This window comes from Protopterus annectens, chromosome 4.part1 (genome assembly GCF_019279795.1).
Source record: "Protopterus annectens isolate FY-2018-M chromosome 4.part1, PAN1.0, whole genome shotgun sequence".
NCBI classification, from domain to species: domain Eukaryota; kingdom Metazoa; phylum Chordata; order Ceratodontiformes; family Protopteridae; genus Protopterus; species Protopterus annectens.
The window spans coordinates 417,476,647-417,504,630 of NC_056734.1; the positions used below are offsets into that span (position 1 = coordinate 417,476,647).

A 27,984-nucleotide genomic window follows, 5' to 3' on the forward strand; every position below is an offset into this window, starting at 1 on the left:
CAGTAACTCCAGAACCCATTAGAGATGAAGTTAGATTAAAAAACTTCACCAAAGCCAACTATACCACCTAGGGGTTGGCATAAATGATTTCCAAGTACTAGTCCCCACATATGGTATTGGCAACTATATTAAAGTATACTCTGATGTCTTGTACCAATACTTATACAAATGTATACACTAAGCTGTGGTAGATAGGACCAAAGTAAGAGTTAAGAAAAAACAAACCACCCTGGTGGACATCTCATGAAAATAAACTATACAAGCGTAAGAAGCTGTTGTCCAAGAATACTGAAGGGAGGTCTCAGCACTGGAAAAGCACCCTCCTAAACCTAAACAAAGACAACTTATAAAATCCTCTAAGAGCATCTTTGAGAAGAAATTAGAAAACATAGCTAAAGATAACCATAAGGCTTTCTTCAGCTACATCCACTGCCTAAAAGGTAGGACCCAAATGTATGCTGAACTAGTGACAAATGTCATCACACACACGGATGCTGCAGAAATTGCTAATCTACTAGTGGACAGGTTTGGTGAAAATTTCTCCCCTTTATCACCTCCAAATATATCACAAACCATACCTTCAACAGCTCCCCCACCCTATATATCTAAAGAACGGGCCATCAAAGCTCTAAGACAAAAAACACAGCCTCTATGGGTCCTGATGGCATCCCAGGCTGCATTCTAAATAAATTAAAACAGGAATTAGCAACCCCCTTAGGCACCTATTTAACCACAGCCTGAATACAGCTGAATGGAAAACCACAACTGTTCTCCTCCTCCACAAGGATGGTTTAGCAACAGATCCAGAGAATTATAGACCCAGAAGCCTGACTAGCCTTATCTGCAAGGCCATGGAACGTATCATCATGGAACTCAAATATATAGGTGACCTCCAAAAATCATTGATACAACCCAGTTTGGCTTTGTAAAAGGTCTAGCATGCCTGTTAAACCTAGAAGACTTCTTTGAAAATGTTACCAGGGCCACAGATAAGGGCAAATATGTGCACACACTATCTGGACTTGGCAAAGGCCTTTGACACAATCCCCCATTCAGGCGTTATTGACAAACTCACTCATTTAAATGTCAAGTCCTTTGTTGTTAGATGGGTCGCAAACTGGCTCACTAACTGTACACATGCTATCAAAGTGGTGACTCCACCTCAACCAGCAGGGTTCCACAAAGATCAGTTCTTGTGTTTGGTACTTACGTCTCGGAAGTTGAGCTCTAAACAAAGGGGCTGTGGCTGACTACTACAAACTTGTCATGATCATCGACTCCTCAGATGTGAGTGCCCTCAAGAAGGGGCTTACACAGACCAATGACTGGTGCAAAAGCCATAAACTCAAACTAAAAGCAAAAGAAATGCATCATCATCCCCTTCTGTAAAAGCAATGATCCTATCAAATAAACACTACTTTAAATATAAATGCTATAGTGAGGGATTTGGTCACACAAGTAGACTGACCTAAACTTTGACCACCATTTGTCCACTGTACTAAGAAAGGCATTCTACATTGCACATTTGATTAGCAAAGGCATAGCCTCAAGAGCAAGAGATGTTATAACCCCCCTATACTCAGCCCTTATCAGGCCCATAATTGAAAATAATGTTCCTTTTGGTATGTACTGTACCAGGCACCTGCAGCAACTGGAGACACCCCAGAGATTTTTTTTAACTAAGATCCAGGGTCTTACGCACATGCCTTACTCAGACAGACTGAAGTTTGTCACTGTACTCAGTAGCATATAGGCTGCTTAGGGTTGACTTGTCCCTGGCTTACAGAGCAATCTCTGACCCCAACCTGATAAAGCTGCTGCACATGCACAAGTCAAATGGGATTAGAACGACCAGCTCCAGCGACCTAAATCTCACTTGTGATTTAAATAGGACATGCAGAAGAGACAAATTTATCTCACAGAGGTTGGCACTTCTCTGGAATACGCTACCAATTCATGTTAAGCAGAGTACCTCTAACTGTTGAAAAGCAGCCAGGATGCATGGATGGGAAACCACATTCTTGCCAGGAATAGCTCCCACATACCTATTGGACATGGACAGTCATTACAAATAATTTTAGGCATCGACTAGACTTTTTCTTGAAATATAATGGGTGCAAGAGGCTAGGCTTAAAACGACCCTCTGGTCAATAACCTAGTAATGTCCTATAAACCTATGAACTGAAAAGGGTCTCAGACTGTGGGATACAGAAATGAAATTAAGTTCTTTCTACAGCAGTAAAAATGTGTAAGCTTCCTAGGATACTGGATGAAGCCCAAGCAAGTGAGGAATATGGCATTATAATATACTTTGTCATCACATACCTCAATAGACCATCGTATGCCTCAGTCTACAGCTTTATTTGCAGTCATAACAAACCTGTTGGGCTACTTTCAATAACACAAGCACAGAAGAATAAAATGTATAACATTTTAATCTACTCCAGCAGACATCAGCAGTTAATACCTTGCATTACTGTCATTTCTTCCATGTTTGATCTTTCTTCATCTGGAAATCCAAAAAAACTTAGTATACAGTCTTGAAACGGTGGGACCTTAAATGCATTCCTGAATTCCTCATCAGCAGCACAAAATTCTCTAAGGAATAAAATAAAACTTAATTTTAGGAGTATATACACTACAGCTTTACAGTACAGCAAAATCTACTTACAAACCAAATCTTTGTTGCACACTGGCCAACATTTGAAAGGGATTTCTCCAGGGGAGGATGAAAGGGAAAACCTTTTCAGAACAAACTTATTTTACCGTGCAGCTCTCAGACTTGGGTCACATGCATCTCATCACTAAGAGGGCACACATTCTGCTCCCAGTAACCCCCATCTTGCAACATCCCATTAAATTTAAACACACACTTGAAACAAACACAAATACAAAATTATAAATGTATCACACCTAGCAGAGAGTTCAGACATGGCAGGAAACAGGAGATTAAGAATCCACTGTAGAAGATCTTTTCAAAGATCAACTGCTATAAGAACGTTATCAGTTGTGACCAACTCGAGGCTTTCTGAACTGGCAGACAGCTTGGAAGACTTCCAAGCAAGGCGGTATGAGTCAAAAAACAAGGGCTGAGGAGGTCTGAATTCTAGAACTACTGGAAACCGCAATACCTGCTAAATGCATAAACAGAGTGGCCTCTATACAAAAATTTATGATAAATGACAGAGAAAAAACAGTAGAAACTGGGCTTTTGACAACAGTGGTGAAAACTCTGTTATGAGCAGATCACAATTCATCTGAACAAGGGTTTGACTTGGCCACAGCCAAGTCCTCATTACATAAAAGGAAATGTAAAGATGGCAGCTTCTCATACATACTTATTTATAATGAAAAAAAAGCTAACCTAATGGTGGATATTAGCTATTTGAACTCTCGCTCATATCACAATTATCCTTTGGAAGAAAGTTGCTCTGAATGGAATGACAACGAATGTTTGAAGATAACTTGCAAGTTGATATATAATTGTGTAGGAACTTACCAAAAATGTAAATGCTTGAACAGGTTTACTGCTGCAGTACCAACAATTGAGATTTATGTTAACAGAAGCCCAAGAACTCGCCTGATTACAAGGCATTTCATCCCCCACAAAAGGCCCAGGGGGTCCACACCCCCCAGCCAATGTCAACACAATGGAGATATAAAGGAATATTGGATGGCACCATCTTCAGGTCTGCATTACTCTTAACCAGTTCAGAAATTGTTCGAGGGAGTAGCAGTACAACCCACCGAAGATGGCCCATTCCAGGTGGAAGAGAAAGTACAGTTGTGTACACTTACCATAAATGTAGATGCTAGAGTGTATTCACTGTTGCAGTCATTACATTTGGGTTATCTGCTTGCAGGTAGGCCTCGGTCGGCCTGATTATCAAAGTCGTGGGTCCTGCGTCGGTTACCGTCTCATCTTCCATGGCATCAGGTAGTCAGGGGTATAAAGCATGCAGCCAACGTCATTACATCTGTTTTTCTTGCCCCAGATGTCAGGAGCCCCCACAATGGGAAGCAATTATACATAAGGTTACACCTTCAACAAAAAAGCAAATATACCAGAAAGCTTTAAGCAAAGTAAGCAAGAATACAGGTATAGTCAATATAAGTCAGGGGGGCTGGAGGGAGGGTAACCAGGACTGAAACCGTGAATACACTCTAACATCTACATTTATGTTAAGTGCACACAACTGTACTATGTTCTTCGTGTTTCACTGTTGCAGTCATTACATCTGTGTAGATTCCCAAAGCTAAGGAAGGGAAAAGGGAATTGGATAGCATTGGGACTAGCTATAAAGCCTTGCAAGACTGTAGTGGCAAAACCAGTTATGGATTTAGAAAACTGGCAAGTGACAACGCTTGGTGAAGGTATGTACAGAACTCCAGGTAGCAGCTTCTAGGATGTCCCTGGTAAAGACACCTTTGAGAAAGGCTGTACAGGTAGATGCAGCCGTGGTTGAATGTGGTCTTATCCCCTGTGGGGTAGGTTTTCCATGGTGCTTATAGCAGAAATTAATGCAATGGCCTATCCACTTAGAAATGGTTTGCTTTGAAATAGCCTTCCCCTCTGACCCTGCAGCAAATGCAACCAGCAGCTGTTCTAATTTCCGGAGAGGCTTAGTCCTGTACAAGTAAAATCTAAGTTGTCTGTGCACATCCAAGGAGTGCAGTATTCATTCCCCTTTAGTTCTGTGGATTAGGAAAGAAGGTTGGCAAATGAATGGACTAATTAAGGGCCACACTGGATACCACCTTGGGCATAAAGGAGGGATTGGTCCTGAGGGACACCCTGCCAGCATGAAAGATGATGAAAGGCTCCACTGCCATGACTGCCTGTAATTCAGACACCCTTCTTGCTGAAGTGATTGCTAGAAGGAAGGCTGTTTTCCAAGAAAGGAATTTCAACTCTGCATTTGCAGCTGGCTCAAAGGGAGGTAGAGTGAGCTTTTCCAATACAAAGTCAAGGTCCCAGGCTGGAGTAGGGGCTCTCCTGGGTGGTCTTAAGTTTTTGGCCCCTCTGAGGAATTGCTTCAGTAGTGGATGAGAGAAGAGGGGTGGCTCTATTATAATGAGCTGAAATGGCTGATGCATGAATTTTGATGGAAGAAAAGGAAAGGCCCTTGAGAAGCATCTAAGTTAAGTATTAAAGAATGTGCGGAAAAATTGGGCACAGTTATATCCATCCCCTGTGTATGGTTCCAGGACCAGAATCTTTTCCATTTTTCAGCATAGGATTTTCTAGTACTAGGCCTCCTTGCCTCCAGAATGACATTCATCATTTGTTTACTGAGAGATGGTAACAGAGAGATCATGAAATTAACCAGGCTGCATGATTCAGGGTTTGAAGCTGTGGGTACAGAATCTGGCCCTCCTGCTGGAACAGCAGGGAAGGAGTCTGAGGCAAGTGCCATGGTTCCATAAGTGACACTGTGCAAGAGGGGTACCAGTGTTGGCGTGGCCAGTCTGGTGAGATAAGTATTGTCCTTGGTTTGTCCTGTTTGATCTTTAATAGCACTTTGGAGAAGAGAGGCAGAGGAGGAAAGGCATAAACTGATAGGCTTTTCCATGTGAAGGACAGGGCATCCACTTTCCAAGCTTGTCTGTGGGGAGTCCTTGTGCAGAATTTCTCCAATTGGTAGTTCTGAGAGGAGGCAAACAGGTCTATCTCTGGGCTCCCCCGTTTGTTTCTCAAAATGTTGAATATCTTTGGATCCAGTTTCCACTCGTGTGGGTCCATGAGATTTCTACTTAGGTAGTCTGCCAGTGTATTTAGCTTGCCTGGCAGGAATTGAGCTTGTAGGTGCACTTGGTAGCTCAAGGCTGTGTTCCACAGAGCCATGGCTAGTCTGCAGACAGGGTATGAGTGGGTTCCCCCCTGCTTGTTTACGAACCACGTAACAGTGGTGTTGTCCGTCTTTACCAATAATTGTCCTGGAAGAATGTGGTCCTTGAAGGCTGTCAGAGCATTCTGTACAGCTAACATTTCCTTTTGACTGATATGCAGGTGCATTTGACTCCGTTACATTTGCGCTGAATTCACTGCCCTGCCAAGCGAGCCCCCCATGCATAGTCTGATGCGTCTGTTAAGGTTTGGGTTGCAGAGGGTAGAGTGAATGGTAGCCCCTTGTTTTGGTGGCAGGCCTCTGCCCACCAAAGGAACTCTATCTTTAGACAAGGTATGATAGGAATCGTTGAGTCTAGGTCCTGAGAATGCGGACACCATAGGCTTTTTAAGATACCATTGTAGTTTCCTCATATGCAGTCTTGCATATGGAATTAGTAGAATGCAAGAGGCCATGAACCCCAGGACTTGCAGTATTGTCCTTGCAGATAGCTAGGTCTTTGTGGCCAGTAGTTTGAAGTAGGCTGTCAAACTTGTTTCTCTGGTGTGAGGTAAGCATCTGGGAAGTTGTGTTCAAGCTTGCTCCCAGGAATACAATCTGTTGGCAGGGTACTAGATGAGATTTCTTTTCGTTTACGGTGTACCCCAGTGAAGTTAGTATTAAACCATCTGGCATTTGTGAAGAAATTACTATGTCCTGGCTTTCTCCCTGAATTAGACAATTGTCCAGGTATGGGTATATTTGAATATTTATTTGCTTGCAAAATGCAATGACTGGAGCTAGACACTGTGAATATCCTGGACACAGTAAAAAAGCCAAAGGGCAGTGCAGTGAACTGATAGTGCATGTAGCCTGCTCTGAAGCATAGCTATCTTCTGCAAGATTCCCTTATTGGGATATGCAGGTAGGCTTCTTTTAAATCCAGTGTTGCCAACCAGGCATTTTTGCCTATCATGGGAAGCAGCTGATGAAGAATTAGCATTTTGAATTTTGGGATTACCAAAAAAGTGTTTAGGATAGACAAGTCCAGGATTGGACGCCAGGAATTGTCCTTTCTGGGTACCAGGAAAAGTCTGGAGTAGAAACCTTGCCCCCATTTTCCTTCTGGGACAGGCTGAATACTCCTGATGCTTAGAAGAGAGAGAACTTGCTTTTGATCCTCTGCCCACTGATTTGGGGGTAGGTCTGGCCAACTGTTTGGGGTTGGTAAGGAGTGGAAGTGAAATCTGCACCCTTGGGAAACTCTAAGCCATTTTGCCTTGGGTAATGAGTTCCCAGATTTTTGCATGCAGGGCGAACTTTCCCCCTAAAAGAACAGTCAGTTGAGCAGGTCTTGGAAGGTTTAAAGTTAAGTCATTGTGACAGTTTACCATAGTTGGGGTGTCTTACTACTACCAGCTCTGGATGTTGCAGTCCCCCATTGCTTAGGCCTGTGAGTACCTTGGGACTGAAGCTTTGGCGTTCTGCTGGTTCTGGGTTTGGACTGAGAAGGCCTGGAAGAGGCAAGAAAAGACCAACTCTTAGAAGGACAGTGCCTACTAAATCTGGGAGGCTGTACTTGAAGGAAATCTTTAACAGTTTGCATAGATTTAGCTTTTACCTTTTAAGTACTTCTGCTTTGTTGCAGAACAGGTGGTCTTGGTTTAAGGCAGCATGCAGTAATTTAGCTTTAACATAATCTGCAAAAGATTGCTCCTTAGGCCAAGCATGCCAGTGACAGCAGCCCTGCAAGATGCCTCTAATGAATCAAAATTACATTGCAAAGCATGTTTTCCAACTTGTTCAGCAGAATGCATTAAATCCTGTAATTCTTTACTTTCAGCACAGTCAGGAATCAGCATAATTTTCTGTTTAAGTAATTCAATAATATGCTGCTGAGGACTACTACTGCGGTGGTGGTGCTGCGGTAGCATTGTCGCCTCACAGTTAGACGTTGCCTGTTCGATTCTCAGTTAGAGCGTCTTCTGTGTGGCGACATGCATGAATGGGCATTCCTTCTTTGAAGGGTGTGCATTAGGCCCGGCAAGCCAGGACATAAAAACTCTACTGCCAATCATTAGCGGACCTGAGTTCCGCTGTGGCGACCCCTAACCGGGAAAAGCCGAAAGACACAAACAATAATATGCTGCTGATACTTTAACATAAGAAATTGGCAGTTTAAGGCCCTAACAGCCTAAGTTGCAGAAGTGTATACCTTCTTACCCCATCTGTCCAGGTCCCTGGAATCTCTATCAGAGGGGATAGTGTTTTTGGCAGTAGTAGCCTTAATGCATTTGGGTCCCTGTGAAATGGTCTCAGGATCCGCAGTAGGATTCTTAAAGAGGAACTTGAGAGAGTAAAGTACACTAATACAGGTCAGGTTTTCTGGGAGCTGGAGGTAGAGAGTCCGGGGCCAGGCTAGATTCCGAAAAGACATCTACAATGTCGAGTATAGGAGGGATAGCTAAAGGTCCGTGTTGAGGCAGGAATAAGAATTCCCTAAGCCTCTTTTTGGAGTCAGAGTAATCCTGCCTTTCCCAACAGAAATGCTCCTTAAGAGTATGCAAGGTTTCACCAAAAGAGTATGCAAGGTTTCACCAAAAGAGAAATCCTCTGGAGGGGAAGCAGAGGGAATGGAGTCTTGTGCATCAGAATTCTCATAGGTAGATGAGGGCAACTCCTGGTCAGAGAAAAAGTGCAGTTTTGTACCGACCATAAATGTAGATGTTCGAGTGTATATACTGCTGCAGTCATCGCACTCGGGTTATCCTGCCGTCAGGCGGTCCTGCAGTCGGCCGAATCCCAAAGTCTTGGTCCGGCGTCGGTTGTAGTCGCTTCTTCCCTGAAGTCAATGCGACATGGGGGATAAAAGAGGCAGCTGACGCCATTTTCTTCAGTTTTTCTTGACCCAAATATCAGGTGCCCCCAACTAGGAAGGCAATACAAATAACTATGCAAAAATACCTTCATAGATAAACAATAGTACTAGCTGTTAGCACGTACACCATATAGGCATGCATCCAATAGAATGATGTACATGGAGTTATAACACCCTGGTATGTAGAGGGGATGGAGGGAGGGTAACCTGGACTGCAGGACTGCAGCAGTATATACACTCGAACATCTATATTTATGGTAGGTACAAAACTGTACTATGTTCATCATGTTATACTGCTGCAGTCATCACACTTGGGTTGAATCCCAAAGCTATGGATGGGTGGCTGGTACTAAACTGGGTTAGGTGAAGCTAGGATGCTCTGCAGAACTGCAGTGGCAAAACCAGCTCTGGTTTTGGAGTATAATGGAAGGTGGTAGTGCTTTGGTAAAGGTGTGCACTGAACTCCAAGTAGCTGCCTCCAGAATGTCCTTGGTTGGAACCCCCTTGAGAAAGGCTGCTGAAGTTGCTGTAGCCCTGGTAGAATGGGACCTAATATTAACAGGCACTGCTTTCCCATGGTGCGAGTAGCAAAAGCGCATATAATGTGCTATCCATTTGGAGATGGTCTGTTTTGAAGTAGCCCTTCCTTGTGAGCCTGCAGCATAGGATACAAAGAGCTTGTCAGTTTTTCTGAAGGTCTTTGTCTTATCCAAATAGTAACGTAGCTGTCTGTGAATGTCCAAAGAGTGAAGGAGTCTTTCTCCTTGATTCTGGGGGTTTGGATAAAAGGTGGGTAAATGAATGGGCTGATTCAAAGCCACACTGGATACTACCTTTGGCATAAAGGTAGGGTTAGTTCATAAAGAGACTCTGTCCTGATGGAAAATGATGAAAGGTTCCACTGCCATAAGTGCCTGTAGTTCTGAGACCCTGCGTGCTGAGGTGATAGCCAGCAACAGAGCTGTTTTCCATGACAAGTATTGTAGTTCTGCTGAGAAGGCTGGTTCGAAAGGAGGCAGTGTTAATATTTCTAAAACAAAGCTGAGGTCCCAAGCTGGCGTTGGGGGTTTTCTGGGGGTCTTGTATTCTTAGCCCCTCTGATAAACTGCCTTAGTAAAGGGTGTGAGAATATGGGAGGATCCGTACTATATTGAGCTGAAATGGCTGAAGCATGGATCTTAATGGATGAGAAAGAAAGGCCTTTGTGTAGCATCTCAATTAAGTACTGCAGTAGTTGAGGAATGTTTGGTATCCAAGGATTTTGGCCTTTAGCCGGGTTCCATGCACAAAATCTTTTCCATTTGAGTAAGTTTTTCTGGTGTTGGGCCTCCTGGCCTCCAAAATGACATTCAGGGCGTCCTTTGAGAGAAGTGTTCATTGATAATTCAAGGTATTCTCCATGCAGCTAAATTTAAATAAAGTCCTGAGCTGACTGAAGGATCAGAGGGTTTTGCTGAGTCAACAGAAGTGGGAATTGAGGTAAGATCCATGGAGGGCTGTGAGTCAAGGTCCTTAGTAATGGGTACCAGTGCTGACGTGGCCAGTCCGGAGCAATGAGGATCATTTGAGGTCTCTCTCATCTGACTTTCAGTGACACCTTGGTCAAGAGAGGTAGTGGTGGGAAGGCACAAACTGTCAATGCTGTCCAACTGAATGATACGGCGTCCACTTTCCAGGCTAGGGAATGAAGTCCTAGTGCAAAATTTCTGTAGTTGGCAATTGTTTGGGGAGGCAAACAGATCTATGTCTGGGCGTCCCCACCTTTGAGTTATCATTGAAAATACTTCTGGGTGTAGTCTCCACTCGTGAGGATCTGCCAAATTTCTGCTTAATTCATCTGCCAATATGTACTCCTTTCCTGGCAGGAATTGTGCTTGCAGTTGTACTTGGTAAGTCAATGCTGTGTTCCACAAGGTCATTGCCTGTCTGCATAAAGGGTAGGAGTGTGTTCCTCCCAGTTTGTTTATGTACCACATAACTGTGGTGTTGTCTGTCCTTATTAGTAGTTCTCCTGAATGCAAGAGGTCCTTGAAGGCTGTCGGTGCATTTTGCAAAGCTAGCATCTCCTTTTGGTTGATGTGTAGATGCATTTGTTTTGCAGACCATTCGCCCTGTATGCACTCTCCTGCCATGTGTGCTCCCCAGGCGTAGTCTGAAGAATCTGTTGTCATAGTTTGGTTTGCTAGAGGTAAGGCAAGAGGAAGACCCTTGTTTATTTGACATGCTTGAGCCCACCATAGCAACTCTTTTTGAAGGCAGGGAATGAGAGGTATACTTGTTTCGAGGCTGTGCCTGTGTTGAGTCCATACACTTTTCAGGTACCATTGTAATTTCCTCATATGCAGTTTTGCATGTGGAATTAGTTGAATGCAGGATGCCATGAACCCGAATGCCTGCAGGATTTTCCGTTGCCATCTTTTGAAATATTGAGTTAGTTGTTTTGTTTGCCTGTGGTGGAGATAAGTTCATCTGGGGTTGTATTTTAAGCTGGCACCCAGGAATATTATGTCTTGTGAGGGTATTAGCTCTAGGCAACTTAGCAGCTTTGTTACAAATGCCAGATGCTGCAATAGAATGGCCAGATATGGATAAATCTGTATTCCGATGCCAGGCATTTTGTAAATACAGTAGATAAGACAAAGGGCAATGCAGAGAATTGATTATGCGTTGTACCTGCCAAAAATCTGTGGTATCTTCTGCAACCTTGTCTGATAGGGACATGCAGGTATGCCTCTGAGGTCCAACGTTACCAGCCAAGACTCCTTGCCCAGCATGGGAAGAAGCTGCTGTAGTGTGAGCATTTTGAATTTGGGTACCTCCAGGTAAGTGTTTAGAATTGAGAGGTCTAAAATGGGTCTCCAGGCTTTGTCCTTTCTTGGTACTAGAAATAGTCTTGAGTAAAAACCTTGACCTTGCTCCTTTGTAGGTACCTTTTGAATTGCTTTCCTATCCATAAGAGGTGAAATTTGCATTTGTGCCTCTGCCCATTGGTTTGGAGGCAGATTTGGCATGCCTCTCATCCGTGGTAAAGTGTGAAAATGAAATCTGTAGCCTCGGGTAATAATATCCAGAACCCATTTGTCCTTTGTTATGATGTGCCAATTTTGTGGAAATAGAGCCAGTTTTCCTCCCAATGGTGCTGCCAGGAAGAGGGAAGTCATTGTGTTTGTTTAATGAAGGGTTGAGATCTTTCGTCTCCACCTCGGAGTTGCTGTATGCCATTGTCTAGGCCTGAAAGAACCCTGTGGCTGGCCTCTGCCCCTTGGGCATCTGTGCCTACCCCTCTGGGGTCTGTCTGATGCAGGAAAGGACCAGTTTTTTGATGGCCAGTTTCTGCTGAAACGAGGAGGTTGTACCTGTAAAAAATCTTTAACTGTCTGCATAGATTTTGCCTTTTCTTCCATTTTCTTTAAAACTTCCTCTGCTTTGACACCAAATAACACATCTTTCTGCAATGGAGCATCCAATAACTTTGCTTTGAAAAGTTCTGGATCCTGTGACAGCTGCTCTACATGAGGCTTCCAATGAATCAAAACCACTGTTCTGCTGCATGCAGCAAATCCTGCATCTCTTTGAAATCAGGTTGATCTGTTTGAGGGATCATTTTCTGCTTTAACTGTGTAATCAAGTACTGTTGGTATTTTAGCATGTAGAATTGGCAGTTTACTTTCTTCCCCCATCTCTAATGCTCTGGAATCTCTTTCAGAAGGTAGCGGATTCTTAGCAGTATGGTTTTGGGGTCTGCAACAGGGCTTTTATATAGAAACTTATGAGAATCAGGAACTCTGTAGTATCCATCTGGTTTAGCTGGTGCAGGAGGTAAGGAATCTGGGTTTAGACTAGATTCTGTGTAAACATCATCCAAAATGTCTAAAACTGGAGGAATTGCAAGGGGTCTATGCTGTGGGAGAAGAAGAAACTCACGGAGTCTTTTCTTAGAGTCAGAGTAATCCTGGCCTTCCCAGTGGAAGTGTTCCCTCATGGTGTGTAAAGTTTCCCCAAAAGAGTAGTCTTCGGGGGGGGGGGGGGGAGACAGAGGGAATGGACTCTTCAGCATCTGAGTCTTCATAAGGAGGGAAGGAATAATCCTGGTCCTCAGAGTTAGCTGAGAAAATGGATGCTTGGTCAGAGGAAGGATAATCTTCCTTCAGTCTAGGCCTTTTGTCAGGGGGGGGTTGTGAACCCCTGATAAGGGTAATTAAATCCTCAGCCATCTTAAGCATCTGTTGTTTAGGCATAGGGGCCTGTGGACCCGGTTTCCTAACTTTTAAGGGGGCTTTAAGTTTAGCATAAGACTTAATAGAGATAGTTGTTGGTTTGAAGACACCTTCAGAAACCGAAGGCCTGTCCAAAATCTCCGGATCACTGTCAGGGTTGGCGTCCGAGGGGTGAGATGGAACCGGCTCCTGAGGCCCAGGTGATTCGGTGCGGGAGGCAGTCAGAATTTCTAAATCTGCGGTAGTCAGGGGCTGCATAGATGTCTCGCTGAAAACCGGAGAACCGGCGGCAGGCCTTGCTGAGGCCTCGGTATCTGGTCTTGGCCTTGGTTGCCTGTCCTTATCCTTGATGTTGGTTGCTCCAACGACATGCTATAATTAAATTTTCTGCCAAAATAATGTCGGGCGAAATCTGCCCGATGCTTGATTGTACGTTTGTTGAACCTAGCACAAAACCGACAACCAGAGACGTTGTGGTCTGGGCTTAGGCAAGGAATACAATAAGAATGAAAATCCTTGAGGTATTTGCTTCCCACAAGAAATGCAATTATTAACTTTGACATCGGTCTGAGGCAAGAAAAGTTTCCCCAACGGGGTACTCAGCTTTATTCAAGACTTCGGGCTGAAATTCGATTCGAAAATCTCAGGAGCTAGCCGACCGGCACTTGTGAACTGCTTTGGGCACAGTGTGGCAAGAAAGACAGAAGAAAATGGCATCGGCTGCCTCTTATCGCCCTGTCGCACTGACGTCAGGGAAGAAGCGAAGACAACTGACGCCAGACCAAGACTTTGGGATTCGTCCGACTGCGGGACCGCCTGACGGCAGGATAACCCGAGTGCGATGACTGCAACAGTATAACATGAACATCAGAAATTTCAGAATCCTGATCAGAAGAATCAGAAGGAAAATCAGTTCTATGTCTCTTGGAGAGAGAAGGGTGGTTTCCCCTGGTTAGAGTAATAAGGTCTTCAGCCATTCTTATTCGTTTTTTTAGGCATGGGGCCTAACCATGTGGTCTGGGAGTCTGTTTTCTAGGCATGGATAGAATTCTTGGCCATGAAGAAGAAGATGGCATCAGTTTAACATGCAAGTCAGTAGGCCTGAATACACCCTCAGAAGCCGGTGCCTGCACAGCGGCTCCGGACCCATCCAAGGTAGAGACATCCGCAGGTAACACAGTCGAAGAAGCATCTCGTGGCATATCGGACTCCGAATGAGTCTTAGTAGTGGCCTGCGAATCTGAAGTAGCAGGTATCAGGGGCTGCGAAAGCACCCGAGTACCGGCAAACTGGCGACTAGCTTAGGAGAAGAGTTGTCGGCAGCTTTGGACCTATGGGGTCAGTCTGTCTATCTTTGCATTTTTTTAAAAGGCCAGTAGTCGGGTGGCTTAAAGCCATTTCTGGATAATTGAACAGAGTACCAAAAAAATTTAGATGCAAAAATGAACAGACAATGAATAGTTCGAGGATTAAATAAGGCACAAAACTGACAGCAAGGTACTTCATGGTGTGGGCCTAAGCAAGGAATGCAGTAAGAATGAAAATCTTTATAAGGTAATTGCTTTCCACAAGAAATACAATTGTTAACTTTTACTGACATCGGTTTAGAGCAAGAAAAATAATCCACAACAGGGTACTTACCTTAGTTGACTTCGGATCTGAAACTCGAAAACGAAAATTTCAGGAGTCTGCCTACCGGCACTTGCGAGCTGCTTCAGCTTCGGGCACCTCACGGCAAGAAAGACTGACGTAATGACGTCGGCTGCATGCTTTATCCCCGCTGACTACCTGACGTCATGGAAGGTGAGACAGCAACCGACGCTGGACCCAAGACTTTGATAATCAGGCTGATTGAGGGCTACCTGCAAACAGATAACCCAAATGTAATGACTGAAACAGTGAAACACGAAGAACACCAAGAAAACACTCCCACCCAGCTCATCTAGAGGCTGCTCCTTGCCTTTTGGAAGGGGAATACCTGGATCCTGGGGAAGCAAGGGAAAGTGAACAAACTGGTTATCTATGTCAAAGCAAAAGCATTAAAGATGGAGGAAGTGAAATGACAGTGAATTTACTTTGATATCTGCATTTTTAGCAAGTTCCAACAAAGTACAGTTGTGTACACTTACCATAAATGTAGATGTTAGAGTGTATTCACTGTTGCAGTCATTACATTTGGGTAATCCTGCTGGCAGGTTGCCCTCAGCCAGCCGGAATTCCAAAGTCTTGGGTCCTGCGTCGGCTGCTGTCGCCCCTTCCCTGACGTCAGGGGTATAAAAGCAGCAGCAGATGCCATTTTCTTTAGTTTTTTTCTTGCCCCAGATGTCAAGTGCCCCCTAAAAGGGTTGCCAAAATTTATATGTATAATTACATGCACCAATATAAAATTTACCTTCATCTACAAGCAAATACACCACATAGGTTCCATTAGAAGAAAAGGGGGATGGGTGGGTGGGTAACCTGGACTGCAACAGTGAATACAATCCAACATCTACATTTTGGTAAGTGTACACAACTGTACTATGTTTTTCGTGTTTCACTGTTGCAGTCATTACATTTGGGTAGAGTCCCAAAGCTAAAGTTGGGAGGCTGGAGCTAAACAGCATTAGAAGCAGCTATGAGGCCCTGCAGAACTGCAGTGGCAAAGCCTGCCCTGGATTTAGAGTAGAATGGCAGGTGATAGTGCTTTGTAAAGGTGTGCACTGAACTCCCAAGTAGCAGCCTCCAAAATGTCCTTGGTAGGCACTCCCCTGAGAAAGGCTGCTGAAGTGGCTGCAGCTCTGGTTGAGTGTGGCCTAATGCCCTTAGGTACTGGCTTTGCCATGGTGTACATAGCAGAAAAGAATGCAGTGGCCTATCCACTATGAAATAGTCTGCTTTGAGATGGCCTTTCCTTGTGAACCTGCAGCATATGTCACTAGTAATTGCTCTGTCTTTCTGAAAACTTTGGTTCTGTCCAAGTAGAATCTAAGCTGTCTGTGTATATCCAAAGAATGCAGAATTCTCTCCCTCTTGTTCTGTGGATTTGGATAAAAGGTTAGCAGGTGAATAGTTTGGTTGAGGGCCACACTGGACACCACCTTAAGCATAAATGTTGGGTTTGTCCTCAGAGAGACCCTGTCTGGATAAAAAATGATAAAAAGTTCCACAGCCATGAGTGCCTGTAGCTCTGAAACTAGTCTTGCAGAAGTTATTGCTAGGACCAGAGCTGTTTTCCAAGATAAAAACTTTATGTCAGCAGTAGCAGCTGGCTCAAAAGGAGGCAAGGTGAGTTTTTCCAAGACATAGTTGAGGTCCCATGCAGGCATTGGTGATCTCCTTGGAGGTCTTACATTTTTGGCTCCTCTGTGGTACTGCTTTAATAAGGGATAAGAAAAAATTGGTGGCTCTACATTGTAATGAGCTGAAATGGCGGAGGCATGAATGTTAATGGATGAAAAAGATAGGCCTTTGTCCAGCATCACAGTTAAGTATCGCAAAATCTGAGGAATATTTAGCACAGCTGTATCAGTTCCTTGTGCTTGGTTCCAAGCACAGAATCTCTTCCATTTTCCAGCATAAGATTTTCTAGTACTAGGCCTTCTGGCTTCCAAAATGACATCCATCACAGCTTTACTGAGAGGTGCGTTTTGTATGACTACATTATTCGCCATGCTGTCAGGTTTAAAGTTCTGAGTTGGCTTTGCAGGATCAGACTGTTTTGCTGGGACAGTAGATGAAGTATTTGATGTAAGGTGCAAGCTGGGCATTGAGACAAGCTCCTTAGTACTGGATACCAGTACTGGCAGGGCCAGTCTGGGGCAATCAGTATCGTCTTTGGCTTCTCCTGTCTGACCTTTAGGAGTACCTTGGGGAGGAGAGGCAGAAGGGGAAATGCATATACTGACAGGTTTTTCCAGCTGAAAGACAGGGCGTCCACTTTCCATGCTTGTCTGTGATAAATCCTTGTGCAGAATCTTTTTAGTTGTGAGGGGAGGCAAACAGATGTCCAGGCACCCACATTTCCTTGTTATAATGCTGAAGACTTGTGGGTTCAGGTGCCACTCGTGGGGTCCATGAGGTTTCTGCTTAGTTCGTCTGCCAGAGTATTTTTCCTTTCTGGCAGGAATTGTGCCTGCAGATGTACTTGGTAAATCAATGCTGTGTCCCACAAAGTCATGGCTAGTCTGCAAAGGGGGTAAGAATGTGTGCCCCCATGCTTGTTTATATACCACATGACTATCAGTAGTTGTCCTGGATGAAGTAGGTCCTTGAAGGCTGTCAGGGCATTTTGAACTGCTAGCATCTCTTTTTGATAGATATGTAGATGCATTTGGTTTGAGGTACATGTGCCCTGAATGCATCTTCCTGCCACGTGAGTCCCCCAGGCATAATCTGATGCATCCATTGTTAGTGTCTGCCTGGTTGGGGGTAATGTGAATGGCTGTCCCTTGTTTTGGTGACAAGCTTTTGCCCACCATCGAAACTCCTGTTGCAGGCAGGGAATAAGAGTAATCATAGTTACCAGGCTGTGGCAATGTTGAGTCCAAACACTTAGTAGGATGCAAGATGCCATGAAGCCCAAAGCCTGCAGAATTTTTCTTGCAGATAACTGGGCCTTTGTTGCCAACATTTTGAAATAGGTAGTTCGTTGCCTTTGTCTGGCGTGAGATAAGCCATCTGGGCAGTTGTATTTAAGCTTGCACCCAGGAATATCTCTTGAGAGGGTACTAGTTTTGATTTCTTTTTGTTGACTGTGTACCCTAGGCATGTTAGAAGTCTTTTCAAAAATGCCAGATGCTGTAGAAGAATGTCCTTGTTCTCTGCTTGAATTAGACAGCTGTCCAAGTAAGGATATATTTGTATTCCTCTGTCTGTAGAATGCAATTACTGGTGCCAGGCACTTTATAAAGACTCTGGGCGCAGTAGATAAGCCAAACGGCAGTGCAAAGAATTGGTAATGCATTGAGCCAGCCTTTAATCTGAGGCATCTTCTGCATATTTGTCCGATTCGGACATGCAGGTATGCCTCTTTTAGGTCTAAAGTCACTAGCCAAGCGTTCTTGCCGAGCATGGGCAGAAGCTGCTGCAAAGTCAACATCTTGCATTTTGGTATATCCAGGAATGTGTCCAAACTAGATAGGTCCAGCATTGGCCTCCAGGCCTGGTCCTTTCTAGGTACCAAGAACAGTCTTGGGTAAAATCCTTGTCCCTGCTCTTGCTCTGGTACTTGAATGGCACCATGTCCATGAGGGATGAGACTTGTTTTTGTGCCTCTGCCCATTGACTTTTTGGCAGATCTGGCCATCCGTTTGCCTTTGGCAGGGTATGGAAATGGAACTTGTAGCCTTGTGACACAATATTTAGGATCCACTTGTCCTGGGTTATAATGTGCCAATTTTGAGAAAAAAGTGCTAATTTTCCCCCTAAGGGTGCTGCCAGGAGATAAGTGCTTGGTGCAGGCAGGGGGAAGTCATTGGGACTGTTTCCTGTATGATTGTGATTGGTCTTCTCCAACTTTGGAGGTAGAAGCACCCCACTGCTTTGAGCGGTATGAACCTTGAGCCTGGGATCTGCCTCTAGGGCATCTAGATCTGCCCCTCTGAGGTCTGTCTGACCCAGGAAAGGACCAGTTCTTTGTTGGCCAGTGTCTACTAAACCTAGGTGGCTGTACTTGTAAAAAATCTTTGACCGTTTGCATAGATTTAGCTTTGTCCTCCATTTTCTTTAACACCTCTTCTGCCTTAACACCAAACAAAGTATCATGCTGTAAAGGTGCATCTAATAATTTAAGTTTCACATGATCAGGCAGATTTTGTTCCTTTAACAAAGCATTCCTCCTAATTACAGAACCTGTAACTGCGGCCCTGCAGGAGGTCTCTAAAGAATCAAAACCACATTGCAAAGTATGCTTTCCAACTTGTTCAGCTGCATGCAATAAAATCCTGCATTTCCTTGTTTTCTGCACACTCAGAGTTAAACATCATTTTCTGTTTAAGCAATGCCATGACATGTTGCGGATATCTGAGCATATGAAACTGACAGTTTAAGGCCCTTATAGCCAAGGTAGCAGATGTGTAAACCTTTTTTCCCCCATCTATCCAGTGCTCTAGAATCTGTCAGAGAGGGTAGGGTTTTTTGCAGCAGAAGCCTCAACTCCTTTGGGACCCTGAGAAATAGTTTCTGGGTCTGCAGCAGGGTTTTTAAAAAGGAATTTATGAGGGTCAGGAACCCTGTAATATCTGTCAGGCTTAACAGGAGCTGGAGGTAAGGAGTCAGGGGTAAGACTAGACTCCAAAAACACATCTACAATGTCTAACACAGGTGGGATGGCTAGTGGCTTGTGTTGAGGTAGTAAAAGGAAATCCCTGAGCCTCTTTTTAGATTCTGAAAAATCTTGGCTCTCCCAGTGGAAATGCTCCCTCATGGTATGTAAGGTTTCCCCAAAAGAATAGCCCTCTGGAGGAGAAGCTGAAGGGTATAGATTCTTAAGAATCCTCATAGTCAGTTTCTTGCATAGGCCTCTTATCAGGAGGGGGATGGGAACCCCTGATCAAGGTAATCCAGTCTTAGGCCATTTTGAGCATCTGTTTTTTGGGCATACAGGCCGGACCACGTGGCTCTCGAGTTTGTTGCTTTGCTTTGAAAGGTGCTTTAGTCTTTGCCTTTGAAGCTGAAGTCGGTTTGATGTAAAGATGTTTAGGTCTGAATACACCCTCAGAAGCCGGTGCTTGCTCAGCGGCTCCAGACCCATCTGAAGGGATAATATCCGAGGCTCCAATACCTTGAGTTTCCAGCGGCATGGCAGACTCCACGTGGGAGTCAGTAGCGGCCTGCGACTCTAAAGTAGTGGGCGTCAGTGGCTGTGAAAGCGCCTCACTGAGGACCGCAGAACTGGCGTCTGGCTTAGGAGAAGCTTCGGCGTCAGTTTTGGGCCTCTGTTGTCTATTGCTTTCCTTTTCTTTGCGTTTTTTTGTGGACTCGGGTAGTCGGATGGCTATCAGACATTTCTGGATAATTAAACCGGCGTCCAAAATAGTTTAAAGCAAAATCATACAGACGCTTAATAGTGTGTTGGCTAAATCTAGCACAAAAGCGACAACCAGAAACGTTGTGGTCAGGGCCTAGGCAAGGAATACAGTAAGAATGAAAATCCTTATGAAGTAATTGATTCCCACAAGAAATACAATTATTAACTTTTTCTCTGACATTGGTCCGGAGCAAGAAACAATTTTCCCCAACGGGGAACTTAGCTTTATTGAAAACTTCGGATCTGAAACTCGAACACGAAAATCTCAGGAGTCTACCGACCGGCACTTGCGAACTGCTTCTGCTTCGGGCACCGTGCAGCAAGAAAGACTGGAGAAAATGGCGTTGGCTGCTTCTTTTATACCCCTGACATCAGGGAAAGGGCGACAGCAGCCGACGCAGGACCCAAGACTTTGGAATTCAGGCCGGCTGAGGGCAACCTGCCAGCAGGATTACCCAAATGTAATGACTGCAACAGTGAAACACGAAGAACATCTGCATAGCACTGTATTACAATGCATTAGATACATGCAAGCTTCTCCAGTGCCACATTCTCTACAAATGAAGCTAGTCATTCTCACATCCACTAAGACTGTACCTGTATTCCCAAAGTCTACTCATCAAAAGTGTCAGTGGCTTAAAACATAGCACTTGTCTCTAGTGCAGAAGGAAGTGGCTTCTATTTCCAGATCAGGAAGATGGATTGCTGACACTGCAGTACAGGGCAAGGAGGGTGTTGTTGCACTCCTGAGTATGTCATCCTTTGATGAGACATTAAACAGAGGTCCCATCTGCTTGCTGTGGTGGTGGTTCAGGTGGATGTCAAAGATCTTATGGCACCTACTAAAAAGAGTAGGGGAATTTCACCAATGCCCTGGCCAAATTTCTGATAGTAGTATAATCACCACATCGGGTCTCCCCTGAAAAGATGCCATTAGCAGGGTGGGACTAACGTGGTTAACAAATGATAAAAATAAAAGCTTTGACCCTAGTACTACCTCAAAGAAGGTATGTACTGAGTTATGGTTGTAAGCCATGCCTTCAGTGCCAATTCCCATATTGGTGCATGGCTAGTCTGAACAGATCGAAGCGAGTCTTCCTGCTTGTTTACATACCGCATTTCCACAATACTGTATCATAACGAGCAGGGTGCCCCACTGCCAAATGAGCTTGAATGTTCTGACAGCTACAATAACTGTCATTTCTTTTATGTTTGTTATTTCTTTAAGTTCTTATCCCAGTTCCAATGGACTCAGTTTCCCCATGTCAGGAGCACTGAATCTACGGTCAGAAATCTCAGACCCTGGCCCTAACTTAAAGGACGCTACCAGCATTAGATATCTTTGCCCTATCCATTTCATAAACCTATCCTCGACGCACTACAGCCAGCCATCTTACATTAAGAATGTCCCCCCTGCATCCTATGGCAGAAGGGTGCAGCCTAGGACGATTCTAATTTGGGGATTGCTGGAATAAGGCTCAGCTTTGGGCTTTTCAATTGGCTACTTTGTTTTAAAATTGTGTTTTAACTTCACTTGTATTTAAGCTTCGCATTTGCACATAATGGAGTTTAGCACAGCTGTGTATAGCCATGCATGGAAGCAAACGCCTAGAAAGACAATTTTCCCTAGATATCTGCTAGGAGAACCATCCTAAGTTCGCTTGCTTCACCTTGCGCAACACTGTTGTGCACTGCTGCCCTGTGAGCAACTCAGTTGTGCATTGTGAAGCACTGATGCAGTTTTCTACCGCTAGCCCCACATAGAATAGCCACTTTGTTATTCTTGCAACAAAATCTGGTTCATCTAGCCCACTCCCCACTAGTTACTACAGTATATACCTGCCATAATGGACAGTTGCCCAGCATTTCTCCAGCCAGCCTGATTGACATGGGCATCCGGAGGCAATGTAGCAATTGCCTCATGTATACGGACAACCAATTACTCAAAAAAATTATATATATATATATATATATATATATATATATATATATATATATATACATACATACATACACACACACACACATATATATATATATATATATATATATGCACACGTGCGAGATGCATCTATACTATGAATTTGGAATCAATTCTCACAAACTAGATATCAAACAGGTTGTCAGCAAATACACTTCACCTTTTGCACATAAGCGTACAACAGAGAAACTCGCATACACAAAGAGGTACTCACTAAAAGCCTACCTAAACATCACAGACCTGCCAAACGCAAACTTACTGCACACGCACTGCAGACCCAAAAAAATCCACTACACAATACACACAGTGTCTCAGTCAATAAGTCTCAAAGGCAACACACCTCAAAACCAAATGTCGGTCATAGGTGACTGCACAGCGAGACACATGCACGTCTCCCTCACCAGGATGGATAAGAAGATCATAGCCAGCTGCCTGTCAGGTGCTGGGATCCAACAGATTACACATGCACTCAAGTCTCTCAGCAAGTACAATTATGACTCTATCACAGTCTATTTTGGAGTGAATGACGAGACGTACCTCAGTGGACTATATGAAGAGAGACATGACTGAGCGCTCAGATTGTGTGTCCCAGGCATGTATGCCTCTAGCCATAAGCAGCATTCTACCTACACCTAGAATGAAGCCTCAATATAAACAAAAAATGATTATCTTCAACAATTGGCTTAGCTTCTGGTGTCAATCCAGGGGGATCCAGTATCTGTCAGCCTGGGAAGATATGGTCGACAGACCACTTTGCTTTGCCAGAAATGGTCTTCACCTGTCACCTCTTGGCGTACAGTTACTGGCAAATGTACTTGCCTAAAAAAGGCACTATGGGGGAAGCAATGTCAAAGTTCCAGATGTAGAAAAAATATGCTAGACACAAACAAGAAGTTATGTACTCACCATAACGTTCGATGTATGTAGTCCATCTCGCCTCACATTCTGACCCGTGGGGTTCGGAGCCGAATGTCGCCCCCGACTCGGCCATACTTTTTAGCTCAAAGTCTTTCTGTTGGCTGGGCTAAGATGGTATCCCACGCTGCACTGCTTCTATCCCCAAATCTAGTTTGCTGCGAGCACCAGCACTCACCCTCCATGCATAACACCACCTAAGGAAAGGAAAAACAAACCAAGAATAAAGGGAACTCTGAAACCAGGCCTAACCTCCAGATCCTCCAGGACAGGGGGTAAGCAAGAATGTGAGGAGAGATGGACTACATACATCAAACATTACGGTGAGTACATAACTTCTTTATGTTATGTAGTCCAATCTCGCCTACATTTTTACCCGTGGGACAGCATCCCCAGCACCTAAATCCTGGGAGGCTCAGTGGAAAATACTCCTGAGCACTGTGGAACCAAAGGAAGACCTGCCCCTAGATACCATATCTAACTTGTAATGAGTAACAAAGGTGTGAGGAGATGCCCAAGTACCCACAGCACAAATATCATCCATAGACAATCTAGCCTGAAAAGCTGTAGATGTAGAAACAGACCGGGTAGAGTGAGCCTTCACCCGGAACGGTAAATCTCTCCCCCCCCCCCCCCCAGAGGTATAAATGAAAGAAATACAACTGGAAATCCACCTGGACAACGTGACTTTGGAAACAGGAGACCCAATTCTGTTATCCAAAAATGAAACAACTGACCAGATTTTCTGAGGTCTTTCGTTCTGTGCAAATAAAAACGTAATAGTCTGTGCACATCCAATTGATGAAATTTGAATTCTGCCTTGTTTGAGAACTGAGGAAAAAACACTGGCAATTCAATAGATTGGTTAAGGTTACTAAGGGACGCTACTTTGGGGTTTTGATTGCTAAAGCTTGAAGCTCCGAAACACGTCTGGCTGATGTGAATGCTACCAAAAAGACAGTCTTCCAAGTTAAGAATTTTAAATCGCAAGTGGCTGCAGGCTCAAAGGGGGGTGAAGTAAGACCCTGTAGAACAAAGTTCAAGTCCCAAGGCATAACAGGTTCCGAGACCGGAGGACGAAGTAAAGCGCCCTTCAGGAAAGCCTTACAGAGTCTATGTGCCATTAGACTAGGTTAGTCTGCGACAAGAAAGTTAGAAATCGCCGTCAACTGGACTTTAATGATTGCGGCTGTTGAACCCTGGTTAAAAAGCATAGACAGGAACTCCAATACAGAAGAAATTGGAGCCGTGTAAGGGTCAATCTTTTTGGCATGTGCCCAGATTGAAAGCCTCTTCCATTTGCTGTAATATCCTGGTCAAAGGCTTATGAGAGGAAGATAAAATATGAACCACCTCTGGCGAAAATTGGTGAAACCTAACTAATGACAGAAGTGGAGTAGCCAGGCTGTCAACCGGAGGGTCCGAAGAGAGGGATGGAGCTGCCCTGACATGCGAGTCAGTAAGTCTGGTTGTGGGTCCAGAATCCAAGGAGCATCCATGAGATAGGGATGGAGAAAGGGGAACCAAATTTGATGAGGTCAGTGTGGGGCAATCAGAATAATTTTGCTTCCCAAGGATTGCGCTTTCTGAATAACCTTTGACAGCAAAGGAGCCGGAGGGAAGGCATATAGTAGACCGGAGGGCCAATCATGGACTAGAGAGAGTCCCTGGGTGACTCCCCCTGAGGGGGGGATCAGGGTGAAGTAGCTGCTGCATTTGGTATTGAGGCGGCTGGCAAAAAGGTTGCAGCAAGGCTGACCCCACCTGCGGAATTTCTGCTCCGCAACTTGACAGTTCAAGGACCACTCATACGGCATCAGAATAGCTCTGCTTAGCCTGTCTGCAATCACATTGGACTTCCCGGAATGTGCGTTGCTACCAGAAAACGTTGGGAAGACACTGTCCACTGCCACACTTGCATGGCCTCTCTGCAAAGGGGATATGACTTGGTTCCTCCCTGCTTGTTCAGATACCACACCACTGACATATTGTCCGAGTGGATTGCAATAGTCCCGAGAGGAAGAAAACTCTGAACTGCTTGCAATGCTAGTAGCACAGCTCTCATCTGCAGGACATTGATATGCAGATGCATCTTGTGCTCTTGCCACGTGCCTTGGACTGTCCTGTCTAAATAATGCCCCCCAACCCATCTGGGAGGCATCCGTGGTCACCGTGGCAACTGGGGGTGCAGGAACGAAAGGCTTTCCCACATTGAGGTTGTCTGTGCGAAGCCACCAACTGAGATCCTGTTTGCACCTGTCTGTGAATAGTATAGGGTTAGAAAGTGGAAGACGTTGAAGAGACCACTGGGCGAAGTAGCAGTCAATGAAGGAACCTCATATGTAACCTTGCCAAAGGGACTAACAATCGTAGCAGCCATTGTCCCCAAAAATTGGAGGACCCATCTTGCCTTCACTCTTCTCAGAGGCAGCAAGGTGTAAACCTGTTGTTGTAGGACTGATTCTTTCCTGTGGTAGAAACGCCCGCATGAGGACAGTGTCTAATTCGACGCCTATAAAAGTGACACGCTGGGAGGGCAACAAAGCAGATTTTTCCCAGTTCAATGTGATGCCCAACTGCTGACATAGGTTGATAGTAGCATCCTTGGTCTGAAGTAGTAGATGCCAGGTGGTGGCAGTAAGGAGCCAGTCATCCAGGTATGGAAACACTTGGAATCCCGGATGTCTCAAGCGAGCAGTCACCACTGCCATGCATTTAGTAAACACCCTGGGGGCTGTGTTGAGACCAAAGGGCAGGGCTCGAAACCGAAATTGAATGGCTCCCAGCCAGAAGCGTAGATGACTTCTGGATGCCCTGAAATCTTTGTGGTAATAAGCATCCTTTAGGTCGATGGAGCACATCCACACTTTTCCCAACAATGGGAGAATAGACTGCAATGTGACCATTCGGAACTTGGACTTTTGCACATGGGTGTTCAATCGGCTGAGATCCAAAATGGGTCTCAGGTCCCCTGTCCTTTTCAGCACCAAAAAGAATCTGGAGTAAGTCCCTAATCCAATCTGGTCTGAGGGGACATGTTGGATGGCTCCTTTTTCTAGCAACTTTGAAACTTCTGAAGCTGCATAATCCCTTTGACTGGGTGGAACATCCGGGATTTTCTTGATTGGAGGGGGATTTGACGAGAAGGGAATGACATATCCTCCGGAAATTATTCGTAGAACCCATTGGTCCTGGGTGATATCTTGCCAGGCCTCTGGGTATAATGAAATTAGACCCCCAACTGGCTCCGGAAATGCACAGTCGGGCCTCCCATCAGGAGAGGCGGTAGGGGGAAACACAAAAGGAATCGTCTCCTGAGTTGCGAGGTCCTCGAAAAAACCTCTGATTTCTTGAACCACATTTTGCCACCCCCTCTGGGCCTTGGGATAAGACCTAGAGGGAAGGGAAAAACAGACTCCTACGGCAGACAGAGTTTTTCGTTCCTGCTCGCACCTAGAGAGAGAGTCTTTCACCTTGGTTCCGAACAAAGAGAAACCAAATGGGGCGTTGGTGAATGAAGACTTAAAGGCCTCCACGAAATGACACAGGAGCATCTAGGCCTGCCTCCTAAAGGGCATCTCCTGAACTTGCTGCCCTACTCGCTCCCTCAACTGCATAGGAGATTATCCTCATGGAGGAGTTTGCAATAGAATTGAGGGTAGACATCTGAGCATTGACCTTCTGGGCCACCGCCTCAGAAACGTTACCCATGACAGCATCTCAAAGCTCCTTGAGGAGATCTCTCTGGAGCCGTGTAAAGTGTGATAAGTAATTCAGTGACTGTAAGGTAAAGGTCGCTGAAGAAAACGTACACTTCCCGTACCGGTCCATAGACTTAGACTCCTTGTTAGGGGGATGGACAGTGGAAGAAGTCTCAGCTAATTCTTTCAGGGTGGCAGCTGCCACCACCATGGCATCCACAGGGACTCCCTTGGATAGAAATTCCTTATCAGGAGGAGCAGACAAAAATTTACTGGGTCTCCTGGGGACTGGTTCCACAGAGTCAGGGGTTTCCCACACCCTTCGACAAACCAAATCCAGAAGCTCAAAGGGTGGAGATACCCAGGAGGCGGAGGGTTGAGCACCAAAGGCCTTCAGGAAGACAGACTCATCCTCGGAGGCGGCTATGGATGGCCAGTCACCTCTATACTTCAAAATCTCTAGGATGTCTGAGAAAGAAACATCCTCAGAGGATGACTTAGGGGACCCCTCAGATTCCTCGAGGTCAGTGTCTGATGTGAGAGACTCATCCTGTGAATTTATGTGCTTCCTCTTGCACGTTTTCTTTCTGGGTAACTCCTCAGGCAAAAACTCTTAGGGGCCCTCAGAAATATGGGGACTACTCGTGGGGGTACCCTGAGGCCTTGGGGCTCCACTGTCCAGAGATAGATGGCAATCAGATACCTGCACCGGTGTTGTATGGGACAGAACGACCGACCCGTATGATGCCGCTGACTACCTGGCCAGCTCGCTCCGCATGGCCTTGAAGGCTGGTCCTCCTGGATCCGAAGAACGACCAACCTCCAAAGCAGAGACAGGAGTCAGGCTTCACAGTGCCGAGAGGGAGACTGAGAACGGAGAGGTGTCCCGAAGCCTCTCCCTCGGGTCCGACCAAAGAATCCTAAGCCCTGAACCCAGTGGACGGCACCGACGGGGATGGAGCTGACGTCAGAACCGATAAGCCAGGAGGGAGTGTCGGAACCGACCTAGGGACATCACACGGATCCAAGCACTCTGGCTCTGAAAGCTGAGATGTGCTTGGAGGAGAAGTATCGATGCAGGTTGTGGGACAGTCTCCGGAGCCGACTGGGTCAGAGCAGGGAACAATTTAGCCAGTATGGGTGACTGAAGAAGTCTCTGCACCACTCTATCGACGTCTACATCCGATAAGGTCCTGGAAGATGTGGAGGATAGGGAAGGAGATAGAGACCTCCACTCTGAAGGGGACCTGTGAGGAGGGGATACGGGCCTAATGCTAGGCGACCGGCTCCGAACAGGCTCCAAGAAAATTGGAGCCGAAGCAGGTTCTATAACCACTGACACTTCCTGCGGCCCCGAGGACAATGGAGCCAAGGATGTCAAAGACTTAGCTATTTTCTCCGGTGGCTCCAAGGAGACTGATGGAGCTGGAGATCGCTTTTTTGCTTTTGAAGATT

The 27,984-nt window shown here is 45.2% G+C and overlaps 1 protein-coding gene across 1 annotated transcript in view; it reads right to left on the reverse strand.

Annotated features, from left to right (window-relative positions):
* ECT2 (epithelial cell transforming 2) overlaps positions 1-27,984 on the reverse strand; it is a 1,537,379-nt gene that overhangs the window by 1,032,576 nt on the left and 476,819 nt on the right. The window contains exon 7 of the mRNA XM_044070772.1: positions 2,468-2,598. Within this exon, the coding sequence (XP_043926707.1) occupies positions 2,468-2,598 (131 nt within the window). The remainder of the gene's footprint in view (positions 1-2,467; positions 2,599-27,984) is intronic.